This window comes from Saccostrea cucullata, unplaced genomic scaffold (genome assembly GCF_032062105.1).
Source record: "Saccostrea cucullata isolate Sc308-1 unplaced genomic scaffold, CSIRO_AGI_Scuc_v1 ctg482, whole genome shotgun sequence".
NCBI lineage: Eukaryota > Metazoa > Mollusca > Bivalvia > Ostreida > Ostreidae > Saccostrea > Saccostrea cuccullata.
This window is the reverse complement of record NW_026932110.1, coordinates 457,037-481,999: the sequence shown is the minus strand read 5'-3', so window position 1 is coordinate 481,999 and position 24,963 is coordinate 457,037. Positions and strand designations below refer to the sequence as shown.

Here is a 24,963-nt window from a genome sequence, read left to right as displayed (position 1 = left end):
TTTTAAATGAAAGGTTTTGCCAAAAAGAACTGATATTTGAAATATGAAATTCCTAGAATCTACCGTTTAAAAATTAGAGCCAAAGTAAAAGTTTGGAATTTTTGTGTAAATGTGGGTCAATAACTTACCTAAGGTCAAGGTAAAAGGGAATCTCAAAACAAATATCAAAAACAAGGTTATAACAAGGATTAAATCATAACAAGTAAGTCAAGTCCCTCCAGTTCTAACCCTTCAAAAATTATGTTCAAGGTTGTATTTTAAAGTAGGAATAACTCCAAGGTCAAAGGGTCAAGGTTCTTGGCATCCAATAAAGCGTCTTTTCACAAGAATCACTTATGTGAAGTATGAAAGCCCTAGCGCTATATTTTTAAAAGCTATTTATAAAACTATACATACAAGTAAGTAATATGTGAGGCAAAAAGATAATGCTAAAACTGACCAAAATCCAACTTTTCTAAACTAATAAATCAAAATCGAGAAATTATTTTAGTGTCACTGTGGTACGTTATATCTCAGTGTATTTCGCCGTGGATCGGCTAGTTCATGTACTGTTATGATAATAATTATCTTAAAATCATATATTTAAAGATATTAAAATTAATGAGAAATATACAAACTTTTGTACTTTATCGACCTTTATATTCATTGAATCACTTTTGGGATTGTTTTGACCCTAACCAACCATAGTTGAGGTTGGTTAGTCACGGCTATATAGATACCATTGCATGTTCAGTTCTCACAAAGCACCTGTACATAAACATGCATTGATTCGTAGGTGATTTCCGAATTCCATTGACCAATACTAAGTCCTATATATCTCTTTTCATCATGCAATCGCATCGAAGATTCGGGGGAATATATTTTTGCCTGCCTGTTTTTTTTCCCGCATTATAGCCTCCATGAAAAGTTAATTGTTGCCGAATTTGTTTATAACTTAATAAAGCAATACACTATCAATACATTTGCATAATATAATATGTTACTATTATTAATTTAATATCATATATACCGTATAAATTCATCTTAATCTATATTCAGAAAAATAATCCTTCGGTTCATATATTTCCCATATATGAATTAGCCTAGAATTTGTATATTTTTTTCATAAATTTACAGATTCCTTTTTTTCAAAAGATTTTTAAAATACACTATTTTACTTCAACCATAGACAGATTAAAAAAAATTAAGATGAAAGCAAAATTAGAAATTCCTCGTATATAAATTTCGCAAAACGACGGGAATTCCTGTGCGTACTATTCTAAATATATCTAGCCAGCATTTTAACCTACTTTCCGCTTCGATTGATAGCATTGTGTTTACATTATTCATCGAGGAGCCGCACATAACGATCAAAATGGACTCCAACCAAGAGAACGCCAAATTTCTTAAATCAGAAGACGGAGGGAAAACGGAGGTTCACCACGAAAAAACTGCCGCGGAACAAAATCAGCGATGGCGGAATTTGGCGGTAGTGCTGATGATTCTAAACCTTTTATTGTTAATAATCGCTTTGACTGTTGTTATTGTGTGGCAAAACGATCGTAATGAAAGACAACTCGTGCCGAGTCCTGAGGCTCTCTGCCTTCCGTGTGGCGATCTTTCTCTACATAAGGACGATGATGCCTATAATTTGGTGAATTTCTCGGAAACTGTCGATACTAAAGGACAGAGGGTCTGTTGTGCAAACTCACAAGAAACACTCCGAGGTTTAGTAGACTTGGTAAGTGCCAGAAATCAATAGTAAAAATACTACTACTAGTATCCTAAATTTAATGAAAAGCATATCAAAATTTACTGTCCTTCAGTCAATTTTCAGTTGTTGTCTTTTTTCCACTATTTTCAGTTTGTAACAAGAAAATATAGGGAAGATAGAGCAAGAAGTAAGTATATAAATTCATCAAGGTTCTATAAAAATAAAAAAAAAAAAAGCAAAGCAGCATATTTTAAAATCGCTGAATAGCTTATTATTCAATAGTTTTAGTTTTGATGATTCACAACAATTACAACATTTTCCCAAAAATCATTAATTATCTGATAATTACAATATGATGAGTTCATGCAATATATTGTAAATAGTTTGGATATATTAAATACCTTTCCGTATGATAACTGTATTTTAACTGATATCAATGATATAACTAATTTTAAAACCGTTATCTTTTTCACAGGCCCGCAGTTCGAGATAAACTGTGCACAAAGTTCCCGGTATGAAGATGAAAAGAAAAATTTTGCAGCAAGAGTTGTCAACATAAAGCGCAAAGAAACATTAGCAAGTATGCACTAGCTTCAAGTCATAAAATATTTTTACGCTAGCTATAAAACTATAAATTATAAAAATCAAACAGAACAATTTCAGATTAAATTTTGTATTAATAATTGAAAATGAATAAGATACCATAAAATGCATTAGTTTTCAGAAAGACATTACTATTATTTTATCTTTCTAGAAAAAGAGAATATATTGTGGGATTTCGATGATCCTCATTCTTTTATCAACAATGGAATAACATACGACCCATACACAGGGAGGTTTAATGTTTCCAAGAAAGGATTTTACTACATTTACAGCCAAGTAACCTTCCTTATGAATACCACGATGGATGAAGGTGATGCTAGGGCGATGTATATGTCTCTATCTCACTTTATCTATCACCAGAGGGCCAACATGAAAAACCACCCCCCTGAAAAATTCCTGGAAAGTTCGCAGTCTAAATGTGAGCTTCAGTCTGACCTAAAGGCTAGCAATAGTACGAGTTATATCGGAGCCGTTTTTTATTTAGAACAAGGGACGGAAGTGATGGTACGGGTTACGTACCCTGAGAGATTGACGGAGTCTTGTTATAGTAACTATTTTGGTCTCCATATGATTTAGTGAAGAAGAGACTCTATCTGAAAATGTTTAATAAATGTGCCAAATCATTTGAGTAATCCATATAACAGTAATTGTTTGAACATATTAAAAAACACTGTACATCTCTCTTTTATAATGTTCTATAAATGTGTAGCCGTGAAAGGCTTGTTATGTTATAATTTTTTTATTGTGTTTGTTGAGGGTGATACCTAAGGTGTGTGTGTCTTTTATTCCCAGCACTAAAAGTGTTTATTGTTTTGCATTAAATATACATTGTATGATATAACATACACACTATTCCAGCTTCACTCCATTTGTAAGAATGATGGCAGCAACATAGTTCAATGTGTCATTATTTTCGTAATAAAAGAAGAAGCATCTCTTTTTTAATCTTTCCAGATATTAAAGTTAATTTTCTGTAAATATTGAAGCGTCTTTCCAATTAGAAATGAATATGTATAAATGATATAGAAAAGATTTTTTTCCAATACACTAAAGAACGAAGTCATCACTAAACTATTTTCAAAGAAACAAGCATAAATATGATTAATCCTGATAATAATGTATGTATCATCGAGGCTTCCAGTCTGGTTATTAAACTGAATCAACTAATTGAAATTTAAACTATACAATAATCCTTCACTTAAGTATAAAAACATCTTTTGCGATATAATAAAATCTAGATCAAACTTTTTCAAGGGTATGGTCTTCAACCTTAGTTGAGAAATTATTAACACTGTGACTAGGTGTACCACAAGGGTGAGCTTTTCATCCATTGTTATTATAAACTGATTCTTTAGAAAAAATTTTGATTCTTAGATTCTGCATATTTCTTTTAAAAACAAACGATACACTTAATATTGTCCACTATTAGATGCAAACTTCTACTTACCTATAGTGTCAATATTTTTTTTCTTTTTCTTATTTCAAGGAATGTAAATTACCTGAATATCCAAATGAATCTGTTGTATCTCAAAATTGGTAGTAGTTAAAGAAAGGGAAAATACATATCTATCGAGATTTCAATAATTAGCTGTATATTGAATATTTGTGGATTTCCCATATTCAATTAATTAATGAAACAGACTTCACATGTCAGGATTATTTTACTGAAAATATATAGACCAATTTAATTATAAATCCAATGAAACAATATAAGGTCATACAACACTTTCCTCAAATATATGTTAAGTATCTCTGGGAATTATATTAAAACATTCATAATTGTCATTCTCTTAAAATTTCTACATTGTCTTCAGCATATTTTTTAAAAAAATTACATCATAAATTTGTAATATTTTGTTCATTCAGAACATTATTCAAAAGAAACATCACCCTTTGGTGCCTGGTAAGGTTACTAATGTACTTGAATTCTTTGTGAGCAAATCTGTTCAAGAACCTATTCTTCAATGAGAGATTATTGGGGAAAAATGTATTTATTGAGCTATGTGTCGTCTGACCATAAATGATGTGCGAACTGGGGGAATGGATCCCGACTTTGTAACCAAAATATTGCTTTTGTTTTTAGCCGATGCTTAATAATTTTTTCAAGAATGTCTATGTACAGAAAAAGTTAAATTAAAAAATTTAAATACATGTAAGTATATCGATGATTTTTTTAAACTTCCAATATGTTGATTCAAACTCAATTTGCTTTCAAGGACCAAGAATCTGTTTTAAAAATCTTATCTGGTCGTGCCTAAACCAATTTGAAAATTTTGGAACATGTGCAAATTTATACTTATTGACAAGTATGTTTAAGAATCTAAAATTTTGGACAAGCAACAGAAATTGCATGACATGGAAATAAATATAACCATGCTATCAGTAAATTTAGGTACTTAAAACTTTTTTAAAAAATATTTTCCTGTTATTTTATCTAATTCAATGCAATGTTTACGTTGATCTTAAAGGACAAGGCAATGTTAGGCCTCATATGATGCCAAAACCAATAGAATATTGAATAAAACACACGTAAATGAAACTTTAAATTAAACAGTAAAAATACTGTTGTCCATTTATATAAGCATTCTTATTTTATTGTACAAATGGAGAATCAAGAATTGGCCAATTACGCAGCTTTTCCTTTATATCCACGCAATTATAAGATATCATTGCAAAACTAGATAGCTTATACAAGTATATGAGGTCGTTACTATGTACAGTATTATTAAAGGACTGTCATATTAATGTTTTATTTCTCTTAATTCGATAGGTTGAACTAACCCTGTCTTTTACAAATTATTTGTACTTTACATGTAGTATAAATATTAATTTCCTATAAATATCACACAAACTTAAAACTGTATACTTGAGTTAACCAATGACATGCAAATTTTTTTGACATTTTATTCACCAACAAAAAGCATTTAAAGGAATCTTGAAATATACTGAATTAGTGACATTCAATATTTTGATAAGAGGTACAAGACAAATATCCTTAATGTAATCTACCTCGATCAGCAATTGCGTATATATTATATTTTGAGTTAATTTGAAATCATTGTAGGGCAACACATAAGACTGAACAATGATATTGAATAAAATACAGCAATGATTTTAAACAATAACTATACACGTAGAAAAAATAAAAAGCACAACGGAAAGACAAAAGATACTATTTCTACGTTTAACTTTGCGGGTGTATTACAATTGAGTTCAAGGTCCAAGTTCTGTGTCAACGAACAGCCGTTTATATAGATTGTATTGTTATGAATGACCCAAAAAACGAAAATCCATATATAGATAAGAGATATGTGTACTGAACATTGTTTTTACATTTCCTTTAATGTGAAAAGGCTAGATATGTTGCGACTATTCAATGGCAGTTTATTATGGAAACAGTATTGTTTAAATGTTAAAATATTGAAAACTTGTATAAACTGACACTAATGTATGCCAGAAATACATTCCTTAAGTATATCTTTAAATACCACTAAAAGAAAAATATGTTTAAATTAAAGCATTCTATGTGTGGAGGAAGTTAAATTATTTTTAAAATATTTTGTTTTAAATTGTTCAACCTTGGGCATTTTTAAATGACTAACCAGTCTACTGTTTAGTGTTTTAAATAATCAATAAAACCTCTTTTGATATTGTTTTCCAAAGCCTTTTTAATATTCTCTCAAACATGGAAAGCCCACTGAACATTTTTTAATTTGATATTTGGATACAAAAATTTAAGGAGAGGGTGTACATAGGCATTGCCTGTTGCCCAATCCTGATTGAATTACTCAATAAAATATGTTTAAAGTAAAGTAAAGTACAAAAATAGACCTTTTTGTTATCACTCATAATTATATGATGTACTATTGTGTAGATAAGTTATTTCTGTATATATTGTCAGACATCGGACTCAAGTGTAAGCATACTGTATGTTTTGCAAAATCATAACTGTACTTATGAGTACTTGTACATGCAGTGTGCTAATGTGAGCAAATTTCTGATTTTCTACTCTGTGATGAAAGTATATACGTAAAATCATTCTGCTTAAATTCTTCTAGAGGTCAATATTAACTAATTTATTAAATAAACCAAATGTAGCTAGTGTTTTACGAAATGGATAGCATTTCTTGTAACATAAAAAGTGGCATTTATTCCATATGAATATTTGTGTATAAAAAGATTAAAAGAAATAGTTTTTATTTTCGGAGTTGATGTCTGTTATTTATGTTAAATTAAAAAGAGAAATGTTTTATGCGTAGTGTACATATAGTTTATTTACCTTGAATTTGAAACTTTAACATACGTACAATGAGACCTCTCAATACACAGGGTACATGTATATTTAATGACATATATATTAAGTCTTCCTTATTCGTCATATATAAATCTATATGAAGAAATGACTTACTAAAGTCATGACTATTATTGGAGAATGATGTACAGAGTTTAAATTATAGCGCTGTATCTTGATGGGTGTTTCTTTTTTTATCACTATTAGTTTCTCAAAGAAAAAAGAAACATAAGAAAAAATATTTTACCTTTTTTGGTATATGCATCTCAGTTTCACATATCATCAAAATCCTTATAACAACGGTAATAGGAACCTTTATCACTGATCTTTTTTGAATGAAGATATCTAGTGTCTTTTTTGTTAATCCACTACTTATGCCATTGCACTTTCTAAAACATCATTTATGTACCAGAATGAATACCTATTTTTAATTATCGCTTTTTATAGCAGAAATTTTCTTTGAAAAGTCATGAGATTATTATCTTTATATTTATTTGTCCCCAAGGCGTTTGTTTTACTTTAAATAGAGTAACAATTCATCGTTTAATTTAAAAATCAAATGACATAAGTGTTTACCATTTACCGTCTCCACACTTGATGTGAACTATTCTAGCTTAGGACTAAGATACAACAATTGAGATATGCATGTATAAGATGAAGTTTTGTATTGATGAAAATTGCTCAAAATTACTTTTGAAATAAAGAATCTTTTAAGTACATGAAGTTGAATGATGGAACTTAGAAGTAAGTTCAAAAATAAAATTGGAACAAAACAATTTTCACAAACCAGCACATGAATAGGTTTTGCCAAGGGTCAATCTGTACCAAGTTTATTTTTAAAAAGATTTAAAATCTTACATTGAGATAGATGTAACAATGCATTGTCACTTTGAACAGTGAACTAGGCATCGGAAGTGCATACACTGTATATTTTTATGCGGTTCTGTATATTTCCCGTCTGATCGGTTGAATATAGTGAACACAAAATTAAAATTACATCAAATACATTGCAAAACGAATGCAATTATGCAATCTGTATGAAATGGCCTTCAGTTTAAATCACCAAAGACATAAATGTTCTAATCAATAAATCAATAAAAATGTATGGAAATGTTCAAAGTACAGTGCAGAATTGATAAAAAAAAGACCTTACCTTTCTAAGTGCTCCTTATCCAATCGTCCCACACTCAGCCTTATTTTGTAAGCAATATGAGCTGCATCTTTGATGTCAATATTTTCTGTTGCAAAATTGTCTAACTATTTTAAGGAGAGAGAAAAAAACATGCATAATCGTCTGTGCTGTTCATAGTTGTAAAAGAAGTACTATTTACAAGCCCATAATGATGCAAAATAAAATTTTTGTCGCCCTGTACAATATTATTTTCTTATATAATACTGGACATTTTAGTAAGCAAGTCTTTCTTTTGAAATTTAAATTAAATAAAAATCTCAAAAATACAGCTTATACTGCTTTAACAGAAGATTGGTTTGAATTCCTAATTGTCTTTAATCAATATAACGAAGATTGTAGCACTGCTTTCATTATTTGTATGTAGATGAGAATAACATGTACGTATATTTTTTATTCTTTACTTTTAAATAAGTTAAATTTATCACGAAAGATGGCTTGTTTGCGTTGTATTTATATACATGTATTTTTCAAAGGGAATCATTTGCAATTGATATAACAATTTGAATACATGTAATCTCAGCGAAATTCCTCGAGACCACAAAAATTGGATTGAGCTCTGAGAAGATTCAGAAGAGACCTCAGTCCAAAATTTTTAATCGCAACAAATCTCGCCGAGATTTGTTTCGATGATATCATATTTTCAGCTCGAACTGCCTACTAGTATTCATTCTAACAGGTGATAACACTAATTCAAAATGGATAATTTTGATTTATCACCTATTCGAGTCAAAATATATACATTTAATATTACCTTTTTAATTTAAATGAGTGATACCAATTATTTTAATAGATGATCACTAAATGGCAATAAGAACTTCAGTAAACCAAAACGTTGTATCGTTGTTTACAACTACATAATAGACAATGGGGTCATAGTTCAGTGATTGTTTTATTGATAATATATTGATAATATACAATTGTTTAAATAATGAAATACTTCAAACGTAAAAACCCATAGAAAATAATGATCGTGAGTTAACCTATTTTGTGTTATGCAGTTTTAAAAACGTTTGTGTCATTGTGTATGAGATATCTACATGTACTGTTTATACTTGAATAGAAATAAAAGAAAATGCTATTGGATAGTGTTCAATTAACTTTGTTTTAACTCCATTTGTCTGTCTACCAATGTTGTCTACAAATATCCAATTCACTTTCTTTTACTCCATATACTAGTGCATGACGATTAATACTGATAAAATTATATGGTGCACAAGTAAAAATCATCCTTAAAGTGTCTTTTTTAGTTTTTAATTTTTAACTCCAATGCCCCTGACATAAAAAAAAATAAGCATATTCATTCACCAAAAATAGATTCTAAATGCTTTAATTCAAACATTCACTCAATATCTAACTAAAACGTATTTGAGCCATTATTCAAAATTTACAACAAAATCAAGGACATGTACATAATGACATCTTTAAAAGTAAATATTTTGAATTTGTCTATCTTTTTGGACGCATTTCAATGTAAACAGACTGGTGTCCTCCAGCAAGATAGTGCATAACCTTAGCATTTGGGATTTTCCTCTATATATAGCATAAGTGCATGTTTAAATGGTATTATTGCTCTGATTGCTTTAATATTAGTTCAATGACTAAGGAACCAAATAACAATCAAATCATTCAAATGCTAGAGAAACCTTTTGTATAAAACTTTGAATTTTATAAATAAATTTAAATATCTACATAAATTGGTTCTAATACTCGGTAATACTTTTTAATGCATAAATAAATTAGACCGTATAAACATTTTGTGTGTATAGTAGGACATATGAGAATATTGTTACGTTTCACGAAGTGTACCTGTGAAATTCGGGTTAACACTTGTTTACAAGTTTGGAATATATGGAACTTGAACCCGATGTTTATAAACTCCGTAAATATTTGTCAATGAACAGTTAACGAAAGAAATGAACAATAATTGATTTAATGACTTTATTAATTTAACATGTATGATTTAATGACAAAGTGGTGTATTTTGTATGTTTTAAATGGGTACAACGTTATTAATTTAGTAGGTAATTTTGTTGGTCAAAAACCCGCTAACTTATTGATTGTATTGATTGTGACGTAATATAGGTATCTGATTGTCTCTTACGTCATCATAACAACTTTTGTCTATATAAACCAGCTGTTTTGGGTTTAGACTTCAGTCGGCTGTGGGGAGCGACTCGGAGCACACAGCCTTCCCTGGTAAGGGAAAAGTGACCTAAGTCACTTTGGGGACCGACTCCGTATACTTCGGTTATAAGACGGTACCAAGTCTATGTATACGAAACCATTAAAGGGAACCAAGTTATTAGGAACGTCCTGGATTGACCATCAGTTGGTCACCTTTCTGTGAACCAAATAACGTTGTACCAACCAAGTTACAGTGTACCATTTTGTGTGTTTATAAGTGAACCATTTGATCGTCTTAATAAATGTTATAAACTTTTAACAAGTGTTATTCCTAACAAACATTATTTAAAGTGACCAAAAATTGGTCATTGCGTCAACCAAAGAAGTAACCAAAAGTTGGTCATTACGTCAACCAAAGAAGTGACCAAAAGTTGGTCATTACGTCAACCAAAGAAGTGACCAAAAGTTGGTCATTCCGTTTACCAATTAAGTGACCAAAAATTGTTTATTAACCATTACATAAACTGTGACCAACGGAACCATCAAATCTCGACCAAGTGACCAGAAAACTAATAGCGGCCCACGAGTTTATTACACGATACCCTCGGTTTCGTTACATTGGTGGCAGCGGTGGGATCCGCTATTCTGTGAATTGTGAACCTAAACCATTTCAAAGATGTCGAGGAACGAAAAATCGGTTGAGGAAAGTGACCATAATACAGAACCAAAAGAACCACAGTTTATCGACGGTACTCCTAGCAAAGAAGTTCTTTTGCGGATTAATAACAACGACCAGATAGGAGACGGCAGCGCAGTCAACGCATGTACCAACGACAGTCTACACATAATTCTACAAGAATTAAAAACCTTGACGTCCCAAATGAACCTATTACAATCTCAAGTGAGACCAACGAGTTCTACCAACCAATATGTAGACCAAAATTGCGTTCAATCCGGTACCAGTGCTACGTCCAAAGATGACCAAATACACAGTGAACATCGACCATACAGAAATATTTCTCTACAAAATTTGTATGACGACTTTCGTGATTACGAACATACTAGGACAAGTTGGTCAAACCCGACGTTACCACGAAGTTACACTATCAATGCTAGGACCAATGAATTTCAGCCGACCATGCGCAGCTTCAATTACGATGTACCAAATTATGGTCACACCAGACAAGCCCCGGATCACGGATATAGGCGTACCCCGGAACCTAAAGGGAGAAAACCAGCAACGTTTGATGGTACAATGAACTGGAACGACTACATAGTTCATTTTGACATGATTGCCCAATTAAACAATTGGAATGAAGAAACAAAGGCATTAGAGTTAGCTACCATCTTCGCGGCCCGGCACTGAGCGTTTTGAGTGACCTACAACCAGAATATCGGTATAATTTTCGTCACCTTGTTACCGCACTAGCAGCAAGATTTGACCCAGAAAACCAAACAGAAATCTATAAGACGCAACTAAAGAGCAGAATACGGAAGAAAAACGAAACGATCACAGAGTTAATGCAAGACATAAAGCGACTTACAAGGATGTCATATCCGAACGCACCCCTAAGTTTCCGCGACCAGATGACCAATGATTCGTTCATCGGAAGTTTAAATGACCAAGAAATGGACAGTGTTTCAAGGAAAACCTAAAGACCTAGAAGATGCAGTGCGACTGGCATTGGAATATGGGGCCTTTCAACAAGCACGGGAGAAACGAAATAAAGTTGCAGTGCGAATGCAGACAGAGGAACCAGCGTATACCGACAGAAATAATTACGAAACAGACCTAGTAGCGATGACAAACCAAAACACAAATAAAAAAGTTCACAAGAAAGGTCCCTGTTTTTACTGCAAGAAAGATGGTCACATCAAAAGAGAATGCAGATTACTACAACGGCACCTAAATAATGAAAAATACGGAAACCAAAGAAAACCGGAATATGTAAAAGACGTAAAAGACGTGACGACCAAAGAACCTGAGAACCAGGGAAACGCACAGTAGTTGACGTCGGCGGCCAAACGTCAACTACAAAACAGAAAAGGCCACATGTTTTTGGAATAAAGAACTCAAATACTCGCAGTACCAACTTATTAACAATTGACGTGTTTGTTAACAATGTGACAATCAGTTGTGTCATTGACACTGGTTCAGTTATAACAGTTATCCACCCAAAGAAATATTACGAGATAAAAAGATGTGTTAGACCTAAATTATTTCCAAACCATAGTAACTTACAAATGGCAAACGGTGATTTAGTTGTACCAGAAGGTCAGACTGAACTTCAAATTTGTATTGATGAGGAAGTTACCGAACATAAAGTGATCGTCGCTGACGTTGAGTCAGATATGATTTTAGGTCTTGATTTTCTGAAACAGCATAATTGTCAATTGAATTTGGGTGAAGGAACTCTTACATTGGGAAAGAATAAATTACCATGTGACCTTAAGAGTGAACACAATCCTGTGTTCAAAATTTGCGTACAAGAAGCTTTACACCATGATAATGATGACCGACAACTATGTGAACCTCGTGACGAGAAGGAGACAAACGACGCTGAGAAGCATATCAGAGACTGTACCGTTGGTGACTCAAAGAAGAATCAACCAAGGGAAGTCGGAGGAAAACCGGGTCAATGTTTAGCTAGGGAACCACTGGAACAAGTGGCCAACGACATCCTTGGTCCTTTACCACGGACCAAGAAGGGTAACAAGGACGTTGTTACCAGTTCAGATTATTGCACCCGATGGATACAAGCAACCGAGAACCAGAAACGGAAGTATGGCACCAAGTCAAACCAGATTAAGTTCATCCCTGAACAATGTGTGTGGATTGCGTCAAAGTCAAGGACCAAAGGAAGATGTCCTAAACTCAAGGTTCATTGGAATGGACCTTACACAGTATTACGTGCCGTGTCCGATTCAGTATTCAAAGTGAGAAAGTCTACAGCCGAGAAACCAAAATATGTGAATCATGACCAGATGAAGCTGTTTTGTGGTGAAGCAGATGACATTATATCCGTGTAACGCGTATCTCGAAAGACATTACCAGTGGACTTGAATAAGTCATTGATTAAATACCCCGAAACGAGGACGTTTCGACTTAAGAAGGGGGTAATGTTACGTTTCACGAAGTGTACCTGTGAAATTCGGGTTAACACTTGTTTACAAGTTTGGAATATATGGAACTTGAACCCTATGTTTATAAACTCCGTAAATATTTGTCAATGAACAGTTAACGAAAGAAATGAACAATAATTGATTTAATGACTTTATTAATTTAACATGTATGATTTAATGACAAAGTGGTGTATTTTGTATGTTTTAAATGGGTACAACGTTATTAATTTAGTAGGTAATTTTGTTGGTCAAAAATCCGCTAACTTATTGATTGTATTGATTGTGACGTAATATAGGTATCTGATTGTCTCTTACGTCATCATAACAACTTTTGTCTATATAAACCAGCTGTTTTGGGTTTAGACTTCAGTCGGCTGTGGGGAGCGACTCGGAGCACACAGCCTTCCCTGGTAAGGGAAAAGTGACCTAAGTCACTTTGGGGACCGACTCCGTATACTTCGGTTATAAGACGGTACCAAGTCTATGTATACGAAACCATTAAAGGGAACCAAGTTATTAGGAACGTCCTGGATTGACCATCGGTTGGTCACCTTTCTGTGAACCAAATAACGTTGTACCGACCAAGTTACAGTGTACCATTTTGTGTGTTTATAAGTGAACCATTTGATCGTCTTAATAAATGTTATAAACTTTTAACAAGTGTTATTCCTAACAAACATTATTTAAAGTGACCAAAAATTGGTCATTGCGTCAACCAAAGAAGTAACCAAAAGTTGGTCATTACGTCAACCAAAGAAGTGACCAAAAGTTGGTCATTACGTCAACCAAAGAAGTGACCAAAAGTTGGTCATTCCGTTTACCAATTAAGTGACCAAAAATTGGTTATTAACCATTACATAAACTGTGACCAACGGAACCATCAAATCTCGACCAAGTGACCAGAAAACTAATAGCGGCCCACGAGTTTATTACACGATACCCTCGGTTTCGTTACAATATATTGAAAATAAAAGGAACTATATCGATGTTTGTCAAATGTTTATATTTGAAACTGAGGAGGAGAAGGAGTTCAGTTGGGAAAGTAAATGATAACTATACCTAAATGAAAAGCAAAAAAAAATTGTCCGATCTCGAAAAAGTTGAAGCAAGGAAGGGGCTGAGGGTTGTATGCAGCTTCTTTGTCATGAAAAGACATTAACAATTTAATGAACATTTTTACAGTTTAATGATTAATGTATTATATTTGGGAAAAGAGGGGGTCACTACACCCCCACCCCCTATATAACGTGCGTGCTTTTGATGTTAAGTGTTATACTCGTACATGTACTTACAGTGGTCCTCTTTATACCATTCGTCTTCTCAAAGTAAACTCTAGTCAAAGATGTACTATTCCTTTAAGTGAATAACTGAAGATATCAAGTGATTCACGAGATACATGTATGAGTAAATGTCTATTTTTGGGAGATCTGTTAATATGTTTCAACATAAAGCATTGTGTCTCGTGAATGTTCCCTCTCTCCATGTCTCAGTCTGTGACAGTACTCTGCCAGAACATAGGTGAAATCCTGGCAAAGCATTTCTTCTGTCTATGGTACTAATATACAGTTTCACGTACTCCTAAATTAATACAAATTTTTAGGTAAGGCCTGTCACAAAAAGTTAATATATATATATATATATATATATATATATATATATATATATATATATATATATATATATATATATATATATATATATATATAAAAAATCTTTATTTTGAATCGTCACCAAGGTGTTTGTTTTTCAATGTTGCATCATTTATTGAAAAATTGCAATGTCTTACACAAGGAAAAATATGAGGTGTAGGGGTCGGGTGTCAAATGGCCAAGTGCATCAGGCATTACACAGAATAGAAAATCACTGGCATCCTGCTTTTTCGCAGTGGTTAAATTTTCTTTTCAAAACCGGAATGCTATATAGAAGATACTTAATTAAGAAAAAAATCTCGTATATGTTTTGCAAAATGTCAACTTGTCTGCACTCTTAGATGTTAAACACCTGTAGGGGATTACTATATTGTAGTATGTACCAAGCTGATTTTGGAAAATGTTCAACAAATGGAGTTAACAACACAAGGTATCAAATTATCAAGGTTCATATGAGTGCTTTTTGTGTAATCGAGATATATATTTATCTAATATTTTGACAGTTAAACTGTTTTATCAATCATAATGTTAACAAAAGAGGTTCAGTGGAAAAATAAAATTAAAATATACGTTTCGCATATATATGTTTCAAATCAATCTTTTTAATTAAAAGACGAAAAAAGACTTACCTCTGAAGAGAGAGTCCACATTTTCTTCTTTTTGCAAGTGGGCAAGATTCGGAAATGAAAGCATGATTTATGAGACTTTTTTAAAATTTTGTTCCTAATTATGCATATTGATATTCCTCTCACAATAAAATGTGAAGCATTCTGGATTTATATAATTATGTCCGAGTAAGAACAGAATGATATTGGGAATGGGCAAAATTCATTGCCATTGATGTTCGCACAATATAACCGACCATGACGTGACATCTTTACTCAGCAGGAATAAGTGAATTTAAACTTCATTGTAATTTGTTATTTTGTTATTTATTACATGTATTTTTGAAAAAAACCTGACTTTGACAAGCAATCATTGATACCTTTGCTACCATGATCTAATATTTAATGTAACACTGTAAACATTCTACGTTCGTTTTCTCAGTTTTTTATCTTTCATTTATATAAGTTCGATAATGAGTCACGTTTTTCTTTTTTTTTTAAAGAAAAATGAAATATTACAAATTGAATGCAAAACGTAATAACGAAGCAAATTTAACTCTGTTCAGATTATTATATTTTGCGTTATTTCAATATAATTGATAAGAGATCAACGCAGAATAAATGAAATATAAACGCAAAAAAATTAACTTGAAATCTTGATTTATTATCCTTCTTTATTGCATTTCTGTCGTTATTGCATTTTGCGTTGTAACAATGAAATATAGAATCCTCACATTGATACACAGTAATGTGTACTTTTTGTCGTGTTTTATGCATACATGTGTAAATTTTCCCTTTAAAACAAAGGATCCCCTTTAAAAGAAAGGATCTAAATTGCAAACTCTTTTTGTTAAGATTTGGAGGGGTACATAAAAGCAAAAACTTACATAATTTTATAAAATTTTGAGATGACATTATTAAGAGGTTTTTTTTTTCCCTTTATTATCCCTGTATAATTAAGACATTGATATACATGTTATGCTAGTTTCTAGAGTGATGCCAGTCTTATGAAAAATAAAATGCTTTGTCAAATGATTGCTGGTTATAGAAAAATGTAATCTGATCAAATTTTCTACTGTCGGGAATATCTATATATATTTAAGAAACATGTACTTAATTGCTACGGAGGTTATTGAAAGGAAAACCCTGTTGCCGTGTTTTGCAAAATGACTTGTCTGCACTCTGTAATGTTAAACACCTCTAGGGGGTTATTACATTGTGGTATGTATTTAGTTGGTTTTGGAAAAGGTTCAAGAAATAAAGTTAACAACACCCCGATTATCAGTGACTAATATGGATGCCTTTATTTGTATAATCGAGCCAATTGTCATTTTGACGTTAATTTCCCGATTCCTAAATTGTTTTATCATAAAAAGAAGTTTATGGAACATAAATATGCAACTGTTTTGGATATAAAATTCGTCTATTTCCGTTAGATTACAAGACGAGAAAAAAATCTTACCTCTTTTAAAGAGAGAGAGTCCACACTTTCTCCACATTGTGCAAATGATCACCATTCGGTAATGAAAACGCGATTTCTATACCTTTTTTTGTCATTTTATATTAAAATTTCAAATGAAATTGAAATATATATATATTAAGATTATATATTGCTGGTTCGTTTTTTTTTAGGGAAATGAGCTAAATTTATACCATTAGTATTGATGTTGTTTTCTCTAGTTGTTTGTTATCCAATCGTACACCTTTCTCCATAAAGCGATCTTGAAGTGATACGTTTTCTCAGCAGGTAAGAATGAATTCAAACTTACACTGTAATTGTGATTTTTTTTTTCATACTAGTATTTTATTAAAGAAACATGTCTTTGACTTGTATCAACGTTGGTCTACATGTACTGTTGTACTCATACTGTGTCTGTATATATTTTATGCTACTTTCTTCATTTACATTGGTCATCTCAACAAGTTGTTGCTTATTTTAATGACACGTCCTTTTCTATTCTTTCTCTCTCTTTTTTGAAAGATTTATCTATATGCAATGCTACAAGGCTAAACGTAATAACGATGCAAAATGTAATGCATTATTGAAAAATCAAAAAATCGAGATCAACATAGAATATAATACATTTATAACAAAAAAAAACATTTTCTAGATTAAATTCATAGCTTATGACCAAAGAACACAATTTCCTAAATTTTTGAGATCACATTTTGCTTTTATTGGCCTTGTATAATACACTGACATGCATGTTTCTTTTATTGGCCTTGTATAATACACTGACATGCATGTTTGTAATCCAGGGTCAGGTAAATTCGATTTCTCTTGTAAAGATACAATGGCTTGTGTTACAAATGGTTACTGATAAGAGAAAAATGTTTCGTAACATAAACACAACTTTGCTACTGACAGGAATGTCTGTATATGAAATTTCTTTCATTTGTAATGACACACAGTTTGTAACATTTACATGACGCCACTCATCTCTCCCCCAAGGCACCTGATCCCCTCAGCCCTAGTGCTTTCTGTTGTCTGTGTTTTCCCACTATTTAAGTTTCGCATTCTAAACTGCATTTATGAGATTGACTGTTGTTGTTGATCTTCGCCTTTTACATTCTATGTAAAATAATTCAACGTACTCTGTACTTGCATACATAATTATGTCTAATAGCGAAGTTATGCAACATATGCTCTACTGGCATTTAAAATGTCCCATTTAGTAATTGCATGGGGTTCCTCCTGATGACATAGTGTTTAGAAGGTAACAACTTCTTGTAAATGTGTTTTGATGACTCGTACTGAAAAGAAACTTTTGTCCGATCACAGAATACTACTTTTACATATGGCCCTGACACTATAGTTTTCAGTTGTAAAGCTCCAAGGTGGTATATAAATGTATTTTTAGTAAGGGAAAAGTCCCAAAATAAGAAATACATGACTTTTTGTATTATTTTTTATGAAGACTTTTGATGTGCAGATCTTAGGGGATTTGAGAGGGGTAATCACAGAAAGTTATTTTAACTGAATGTGTACTTCTGTTTGTACAATAGATAACCTGCAATCTGCAATGTAACTATTGTGATTATTATTTGCACTGGCAATGACAACATTATTATATTTACAGCTTAATCTTTTTTTTTTTGGTTCTTAACTTTGTTTTTTCTTTAATGATGGAAACATATGTACATGCTTGTGTTACTTTTCTCTACCGTTTTGCATGGTTGTGTAGTATTTATTTATGAATTATGAAAAGAAACACTACAAATTCTTAATAATACAATACTTTTGTACACGTCATGAAACAGTACACATTTCATATATTTGTGTTTTCCTCTTCAGTAGTTTTCAGTTATTTACATTTACATATGTAAGTCTTTTTAGACGTCTCTAAGGTTTAAGCTGAAAAGGTACACTAGTATAAACTGCACAAAAATAACTTGAAAGGTCCCATTCATCTGAACGTTAAAATTATTCCCTTACATCATTTTCGTAATGTTAATGTAGAATTCCACCTTGAAACAACTTTACATCTTTTTTCGGCTCGTTGAATGTTAAAATATTATATGAAGGGCACACAATGACAAAACCGAGGATGCACGGTATATTTCTTTCAGGTTATCAACCGAAACTTTCAGATTTGGGTATGGAAATAATAATTGAAGTTGAATACATTATAATAATTCTCATTTATTATGATTTATAGTTTACAATTCAGTGTAAAAAAATATTCAAATTACACAATGAATAGAACAATTTCAACTAAAAAGAAGTAAAGATTTTTTCTACAAAGTATGATTCACACTTCACACCTACCTGATAACCTGAAAGGAATTTTTGTATAGATGAGTATAGAACATTACGCTTCGTCTAAAAATAGAATATACATGCATGTCGATTTAATCATGCGTACGAAGTATACAAACCTTACCTTTAACTCTCAAAATGACCAACACGGCCATGTTTATTTCTTTTCTAGCTATTTTGATAGGAGCTGTAAACCTTGCTGTTTTGGTCGTTAATTCTGTACTTTTATTCTCCATGCCTTCCCGTGAGTACGAGAACTGTACACGGATGTGTTTACCTTGTGAAACAGAAGAGAATGGGTTGTGTTGTGATTGTCAAGTAGAGGGGCTCCAGGGATACCTTACTAAGGTTTGTACGTTAAACAAAGTACATACGAGTGTGTACAGTAAGTACATGTATGTACATATCAATGAATGTTAAAAATTGCCAAAGGCCTTGAATTTGTCTAAATTATAATATTAAGAGATTTTTGACTTGATATTAAAGATGAGTATAGTTCTCACTGCTTAATTAGAAAAGTTGTAACTTAGTAAGAAAGTTGACATATTGTACCTGATTCATATATTTTTCAGCTCTATGAAAGAACTACAGAGACATCGGGGAAATACAAAGGATTTTCAGGTACACAATTTTTAATTCTGAAGAAAAACACACTATTTACAGTAAATATATAGATAAATGTAAAATTATAATTATGGCGAAATTGATTGAAATGGAAAAATGATTTGTTTGATTTTATGAAAACAATGTTATAACAAATATATTCTGCTTTTTACAGACAACCGAATCCCTAGCAGCTACTATGGTATGTCATCCTACTATAAACCTGCAGCAAAACTTTCAGGGGATACAGAAAATAATCAAGATAAAACGTCAAACATGAAAACTGTAAAATCATGGCGGAATGACAATATGTGCTACCTCATCAATGGCATGGCATTACGTCATGGTCGTTTAGTTGTGCCATTGGCTGGTGTATATCACGTGTATGCAATGTTTGATATCTCTCTTTTAAACAATACAAGAGAGGCATCTATTGTAATTATGAAGTACAATATATTAAAAGATGAAGAGGTCTTATTGAGTCGGCCTCTGTCTAACTGGGCAGTATTGAGCCCTCAGAACAATTATCAACACATCTATTTGGGTGCTGACTTTCTGTTGAATCAAGAAGATGAAATTTATATCAAACTTAGCCATACTTTACAGTTTAAAAACCCCAGTGCCAATGTATTTGGTCTGTATATGTTATGATACTTTTTGTTAATGTGCACTGTGTGTATATATATATACGTCTTTATACAAAAATTGTTATACAAATTATGCTGTGATATATATTGTCTTTCAGGTAAATACATGTATTAGCTTTTTATCTTTGTGTTTTTACTTTGATTGTATGGTTTTTTAGTTTCATTGTTGCACAATCAACAAAGATAGGCAATATTACTTTCGCTTTGAACATTTCAAAGCATGTATACAGAACGTTTTATTATTATTACACAGTATTAATATATAATTATATATTGTTAAACTATTTTAACTAATTTGTTCAATTTGTATTTGATTTTATAAGCTTTTTAAGGCTAGTATAATTCCTTCTCTGTATGTCAATTGACAATTGAATCCTTGGCGTATGTCATGAGCTCTTGTTTTGTTTTGATTTTTTTCTAACTTGAAGGGTCCAAATGGATTGGTTAATCTGACATGCAGTATATAAAATGATTTTTAAATATTTGTACTTACTTACCTATCCTTAATACTCTCTTTAACCTTTATTTTGCTTCCATTTTTATCAAAGAAGACGTAAGATTTTCATAAACTTATTTTTTAAAGAGTATTCTTATTGATGCTGTATGTTCTGAATTTGTTAATAAACCATTATATTGTTATCATGGTAGCTAATTATTATAAACTTTGTAATATAAACTGTATTACACATGTACATGTATGTCTGAGTTTAGTTCATTGTTTTTTATCTGTGTTTTGGTGTTTCTTTTTCCGTTTAATAAGTCTACCATGTAGATTTTGTCGACTTTACTATTTTTAGCTGGCAATATTTTCTTTTTACAAAAACAACACATTTCAGATGATTTCCTTTATCAGTGTATTACAAAGAAGACAAAATTTCAGAAAGAATCGTGAAAATACTAGTTATAGAAAAGGGCATTTCCTTTGTGTTAGGATTTTATGCATTAATATTCTTCTTGTATGAAATATGTTGTTTCATTCTTAAATTGTTTGTGTGACGATTTAGATAATCATTTGTAAAAAGTATATATTTTTTTCTGCATGCTATTTTTTTTTGTATACAGTGTAGGGGTATTAATGGACCAAGAAAACGAAATAAAATCAATACCGAAACTTGCCTATATGGCAATGTTTAAATAGTTACACGTATGTGCAAGTGGATTTGATTCGTCATTTACTTGTAGTATATATATAAACGAGATAAATATCAAATTTAGGTGCACGTAGTGTAAGCATATTGATCTTGTTATGCACAAGAAATTCCAAGTACTCGGTAACAAAATTCATGATTATTTTCAAATATTTATATCTAACAAAAACTCTTCTTCTATTTTGCATGTTTAAGGCTCTTTTCAGTATCAATGTGAATCATATAACTCAGACCCATATGTCTTACAGTGTATTAACAACCCAGCAAACATTGTTAACATGAATACATTTTATCAATGTTACTATAAATAATGCCAAATCAATGCTCATAAAACATTCTATTTGTATGACTTCTTTTAAAATATTAAACCATAATTGATTTTACAACCTTCTTGCACTGGATTTATAAATATACACATATGTGCCAAGAAAAGATAATGCATGATTGTTTAACACGCATTGAAATGAACACGTTGTAAAAAATATAGTAACAGCACTTAGAGTATTATTGCTTCATTGCAATTCGAACACGAACACTTTCTTTCCCTGTATAACCCATGCGTTAACTTGTAAAAAGTAAACATATAAATATTTGTTTTGAATCTATATTATATAAGAGCCTGAAAGGTAAAAAGACTAACCTTTTTATACACGAAAACCCAAAAATTGATGCCTCGCCATATAGCTCTTTATGACTCCAAACTTGTGGCTGGTTACTGAGTATTTCAATTTTAAAACCTTGGACATGAAGAAAAACTTTAAGATATCCAAATGAAGTGCAATAATAATTATGAACCCCCGTCGCAAAGATAATTTGCAAAGAGACTGTCTTGTATCATTTGACCATTTTGAAATGCTAACATATTTTAAATATAGTTCTGAGAGTGCAAGAAATGTTTCTATTTTTGTCAACATGTGTCATCCACTTGATTACGAGCCACGCCCGGTATACACCTGGTAAAATTAATAGAGACTGTTTAATTTTAAGGTTGATATTCTGAAAGGACACATGGCAGAAGGGAACCCAGACAACGAAGATAAAATCAGAAGAACCAGTAATGATTTACAGTGCAAAAACTTAACTAGTCACGGCAGCGTCTTTCTGCATATATGTTAAAAAATACAAGTACATTCCATGTTACGTAAAATGCATTTATTTTGCACTTGAATATGTATACATGTAGTAGTCTCTTTTTTGACCATATAAATACATCTATACAACAATTGCTACTCTTCGAAATAATATGTCCAAAACGGACTGAGTGATGTATCTTCTGGGATTAACTATAGAGTGCACAGTAAGATTAACTCTAATGTATTTGATAGTCAAGTCTCTTATTCTGAAAGTGTCCATGGATGAGAAAAACGTATTCCTTGGTTGTTATGGTAGATGTTTTCTCAAGTCGTTGATTATTGAAGAAATGTTGAGAAGCATCGATTTAAGTGACCTAGTATTCATAAAAAACACAATTGATTAATGCTCAAGCTTAACCAAATCTGTGATTTGTCGTCTATTTTTATAACCTTTTTATCGGCCAGTTGTAATTGAATATGTGTATTCTAAAGACCCTTTTTCTTACAACACAATAGCAAGGACAGTAACCTTAACTATGTTCATATACATGTACGAGGGCTGTTCAATAAATCATGTCCTGAACTATATGACATACATTACAGATATCGTATGACATAAAACTTGACTTTCCTTTATTTTTTAATCTTTCGTGAATTTATAACAGTTTATGTGACCACTTTTCATCACATAGTTTCATCATGAGAAGCTGGGAAACAAGGGCTTTTCGAGACACTGCATTATAAATAAATGGTAAACAATCAGTAAACTAGGGTGAAAATAGAGGCTTCATTTAGGCTGCCGTAAAACTTGTTAAAAATCCCAAAGAAATATTAACTGAAATATGTGACGTTTACAGCAACCAGTGCCTGTTTTATAGGCAAAAGAGCAGGTGGATTTCAATGATAAAAAATTATATAATGGGCATCAAAAATAGGTACCCTCCTTGCCAACAAAAATTATAACAACTTATGTACTGTTCACCAAATTTCAACAAATAATACTTGATGATGTATGATTGACTTTAAGACACATAGCAAATTTGATAGACATCACATCGGGGGTAATTTACACTGTTTTTAAGAAACGTTTGGCGGTAAAAAAAGCTTGATACTCAAAAGTCACCCTATATTTTGAAAAATTAGTCAAAATGACAGCGTGTACGAAATTCTTAACAATTATTTTAAAATATCAGTAATTGTAGTTATCCACGTTTGTTTTATTTTCAAACAAATATTGGAACATGAATCTATTGCTTAAAACCCTAAAAACTAAATTTATCATAAGATGTACTTGATAAAAACGGCGAATTTCTGAAAAGTACACAGGTATGCAAGAGCACAAAGACACTATTACATGTAATTTTCTTAAACATTAGTGGTAATGTTATTCAAAATCGTAATCAGAGAGACAGTTTAATTTCTGGAGGAGTCTAGAAAGCACTTTTTTGGTCAAAAAATAAAAAGGTTTATTACTAGAAGGGCCCACAATCAGGAATCAACTACATTGAATTTCTTCAAGAAAGTGACAAAACCCGCATGCCCTGAAGAGTAAAGGGGTTTTCGGGATAAACAGAAAGTTAATGTTTTTTCACATTAACAATTTTTGCAACATCTTTGACCTTTTGACTTGTTTCTATCTCCAAACTTAGAAAATATGCCTTTCAGAAGGATGAATCAAGTCCGGGAAATCATTGGATCTGCCGTTTTCCAGTATACTGAGGGTCATACCCAAAAATGAGTTCTACAAACGATCAGAAATTAAATAAAAAAATGTTACGGACATGTATTTTACTTTGAAAAGATTAATTAGTAAAATCATGAAGAATAAATCATTAAAAAGTGTCCTTTGCTTCTTTCTGAGCACCGAGGACATTATTTATTGAACAGCCCTCGTACATACGTCCTTGGCTTTCTTCTTATGTATGACAAGGAAACAATTGAAGATTTCAGATCTAGTTCAGTCAAATTTGGATCCTTATCAAATTTAAAAATAATACCTTTCGTAATACTGCAAAGAATTTTTAACGATCTGTTTTTCTTATATACTATATAGATAAAGTATACCTGAGTAAAACTTTTAAATGCTGTTTATTTTTTCAAAAAGGAAATTTCATTTATCATTTTTCAAGTGGACGTGTCCATGGGCATACTTTTTTTCTAGTCACAAGTTCAATCATCTGTTGTTAAAAACCTTTAAAGAACATTATAATATTTGATTTATACTTTAGTGTGTCTGTGTGATGCAAGATATAATCCGTTTATTATTGTTTACTCTGCTTTTCAATCGATTTTATTGTAAACAAATCGTTACCATGTCATTTACCTTAGATTGAAATCTGATTTGTTTTACTGAATAAAGACGATTGCCAACTGAGTAATCAACTAGTATGTTTGATAAACGGGAGGATTTTAATTTTTTCAATCGTCAACTTTCCTTATGTATGAAGTAAGA

General features: G+C 31.6%; 2 protein-coding genes across 4 annotated transcripts; both read left to right on the top strand.

Moving 5' to 3' along the window:
- Window positions 1-1,311: 1,311 nt before the first annotated feature.
- Window positions 1,312-3,231, top strand: LOC134234474 (CD40 ligand-like). Its single transcript, XM_062716552.1, has 4 exons — window positions 1,312-1,720; window positions 1,844-1,880; window positions 2,169-2,273; window positions 2,448-3,231. The coding sequence occupies exons 1-4, from the start codon at window positions 1,355-1,357 to the stop codon at window positions 2,870-2,872; spliced, it is 933 nt and encodes a 310-aa protein (XP_062572536.1). The 5' UTR covers window positions 1,312-1,354; the 3' UTR covers window positions 2,873-3,231.
- A 13,761-nt stretch (window positions 3,232-16,992) lies between these two features.
- LOC134234482 (uncharacterized) lies at window positions 16,993-20,533 on the top strand. 3 transcript variants are annotated; one of them, XM_062716564.1, is made up of 4 exons: window positions 16,993-17,027; window positions 19,213-19,388; window positions 19,613-19,661; window positions 19,819-20,533. In XM_062716564.1, exons 2-4 carry the CDS (start codon window positions 19,275-19,277, stop codon window positions 20,292-20,294), a joined length of 639 nt encoding a protein of 212 aa, XP_062572548.1. In that variant the 5' UTR covers window positions 16,993-17,027; window positions 19,213-19,274; the 3' UTR covers window positions 20,295-20,533. The 3 variants fall into 3 exon arrangements, with proteins under 3 accessions (XP_062572548.1, XP_062572547.1, XP_062572546.1); XM_062716563.1 differs by lacking the exon at window positions 16,993-17,027 and adding an exon at window positions 18,431-18,464; XM_062716562.1 differs by lacking the exon at window positions 16,993-17,027 and having other exon boundaries at window positions 18,476-19,388.
- The last annotated feature ends 4,430 nt before the right edge of the window (window positions 20,534-24,963 follow it).

Bases quoted from the DNA above. Each gene is read 5' to 3' on its own strand.
- LOC134234482 (XM_062716562.1), top strand. From the start codon at position 19,179: ATGACCAACACGGCCATGTTTATTTCTTTTCTAGCTATTTTGATAGGA. The intron at 19,389-19,612 runs GTTTGTACGTTA...TATATTTTTCAG, and splicing joins TCCAGGGATACCTTACTAAG to CTCTATGAAAGAACTACAGA. The intron at 19,662-19,818 runs GTACACAATTTT...TGCTTTTTACAG, and splicing joins GAAATACAAAGGATTTTCAG to ACAACCGAATCCCTAGCAGC.
- LOC134234474 (XM_062716552.1), top strand. From the start codon at position 1,355: ATGGACTCCAACCAAGAGAACGCCAAATTTCTTAAATCAGAAGACGGA. The intron at 1,881-2,168 runs GTAAGTATATAA...TCTTTTTCACAG, and splicing joins TAGGGAAGATAGAGCAAGAA to GCCCGCAGTTCGAGATAAAC. The intron at 2,274-2,447 runs GTATGCACTAGC...TTATCTTTCTAG, and splicing joins GCGCAAAGAAACATTAGCAA to AAAAAGAGAATATATTGTGG.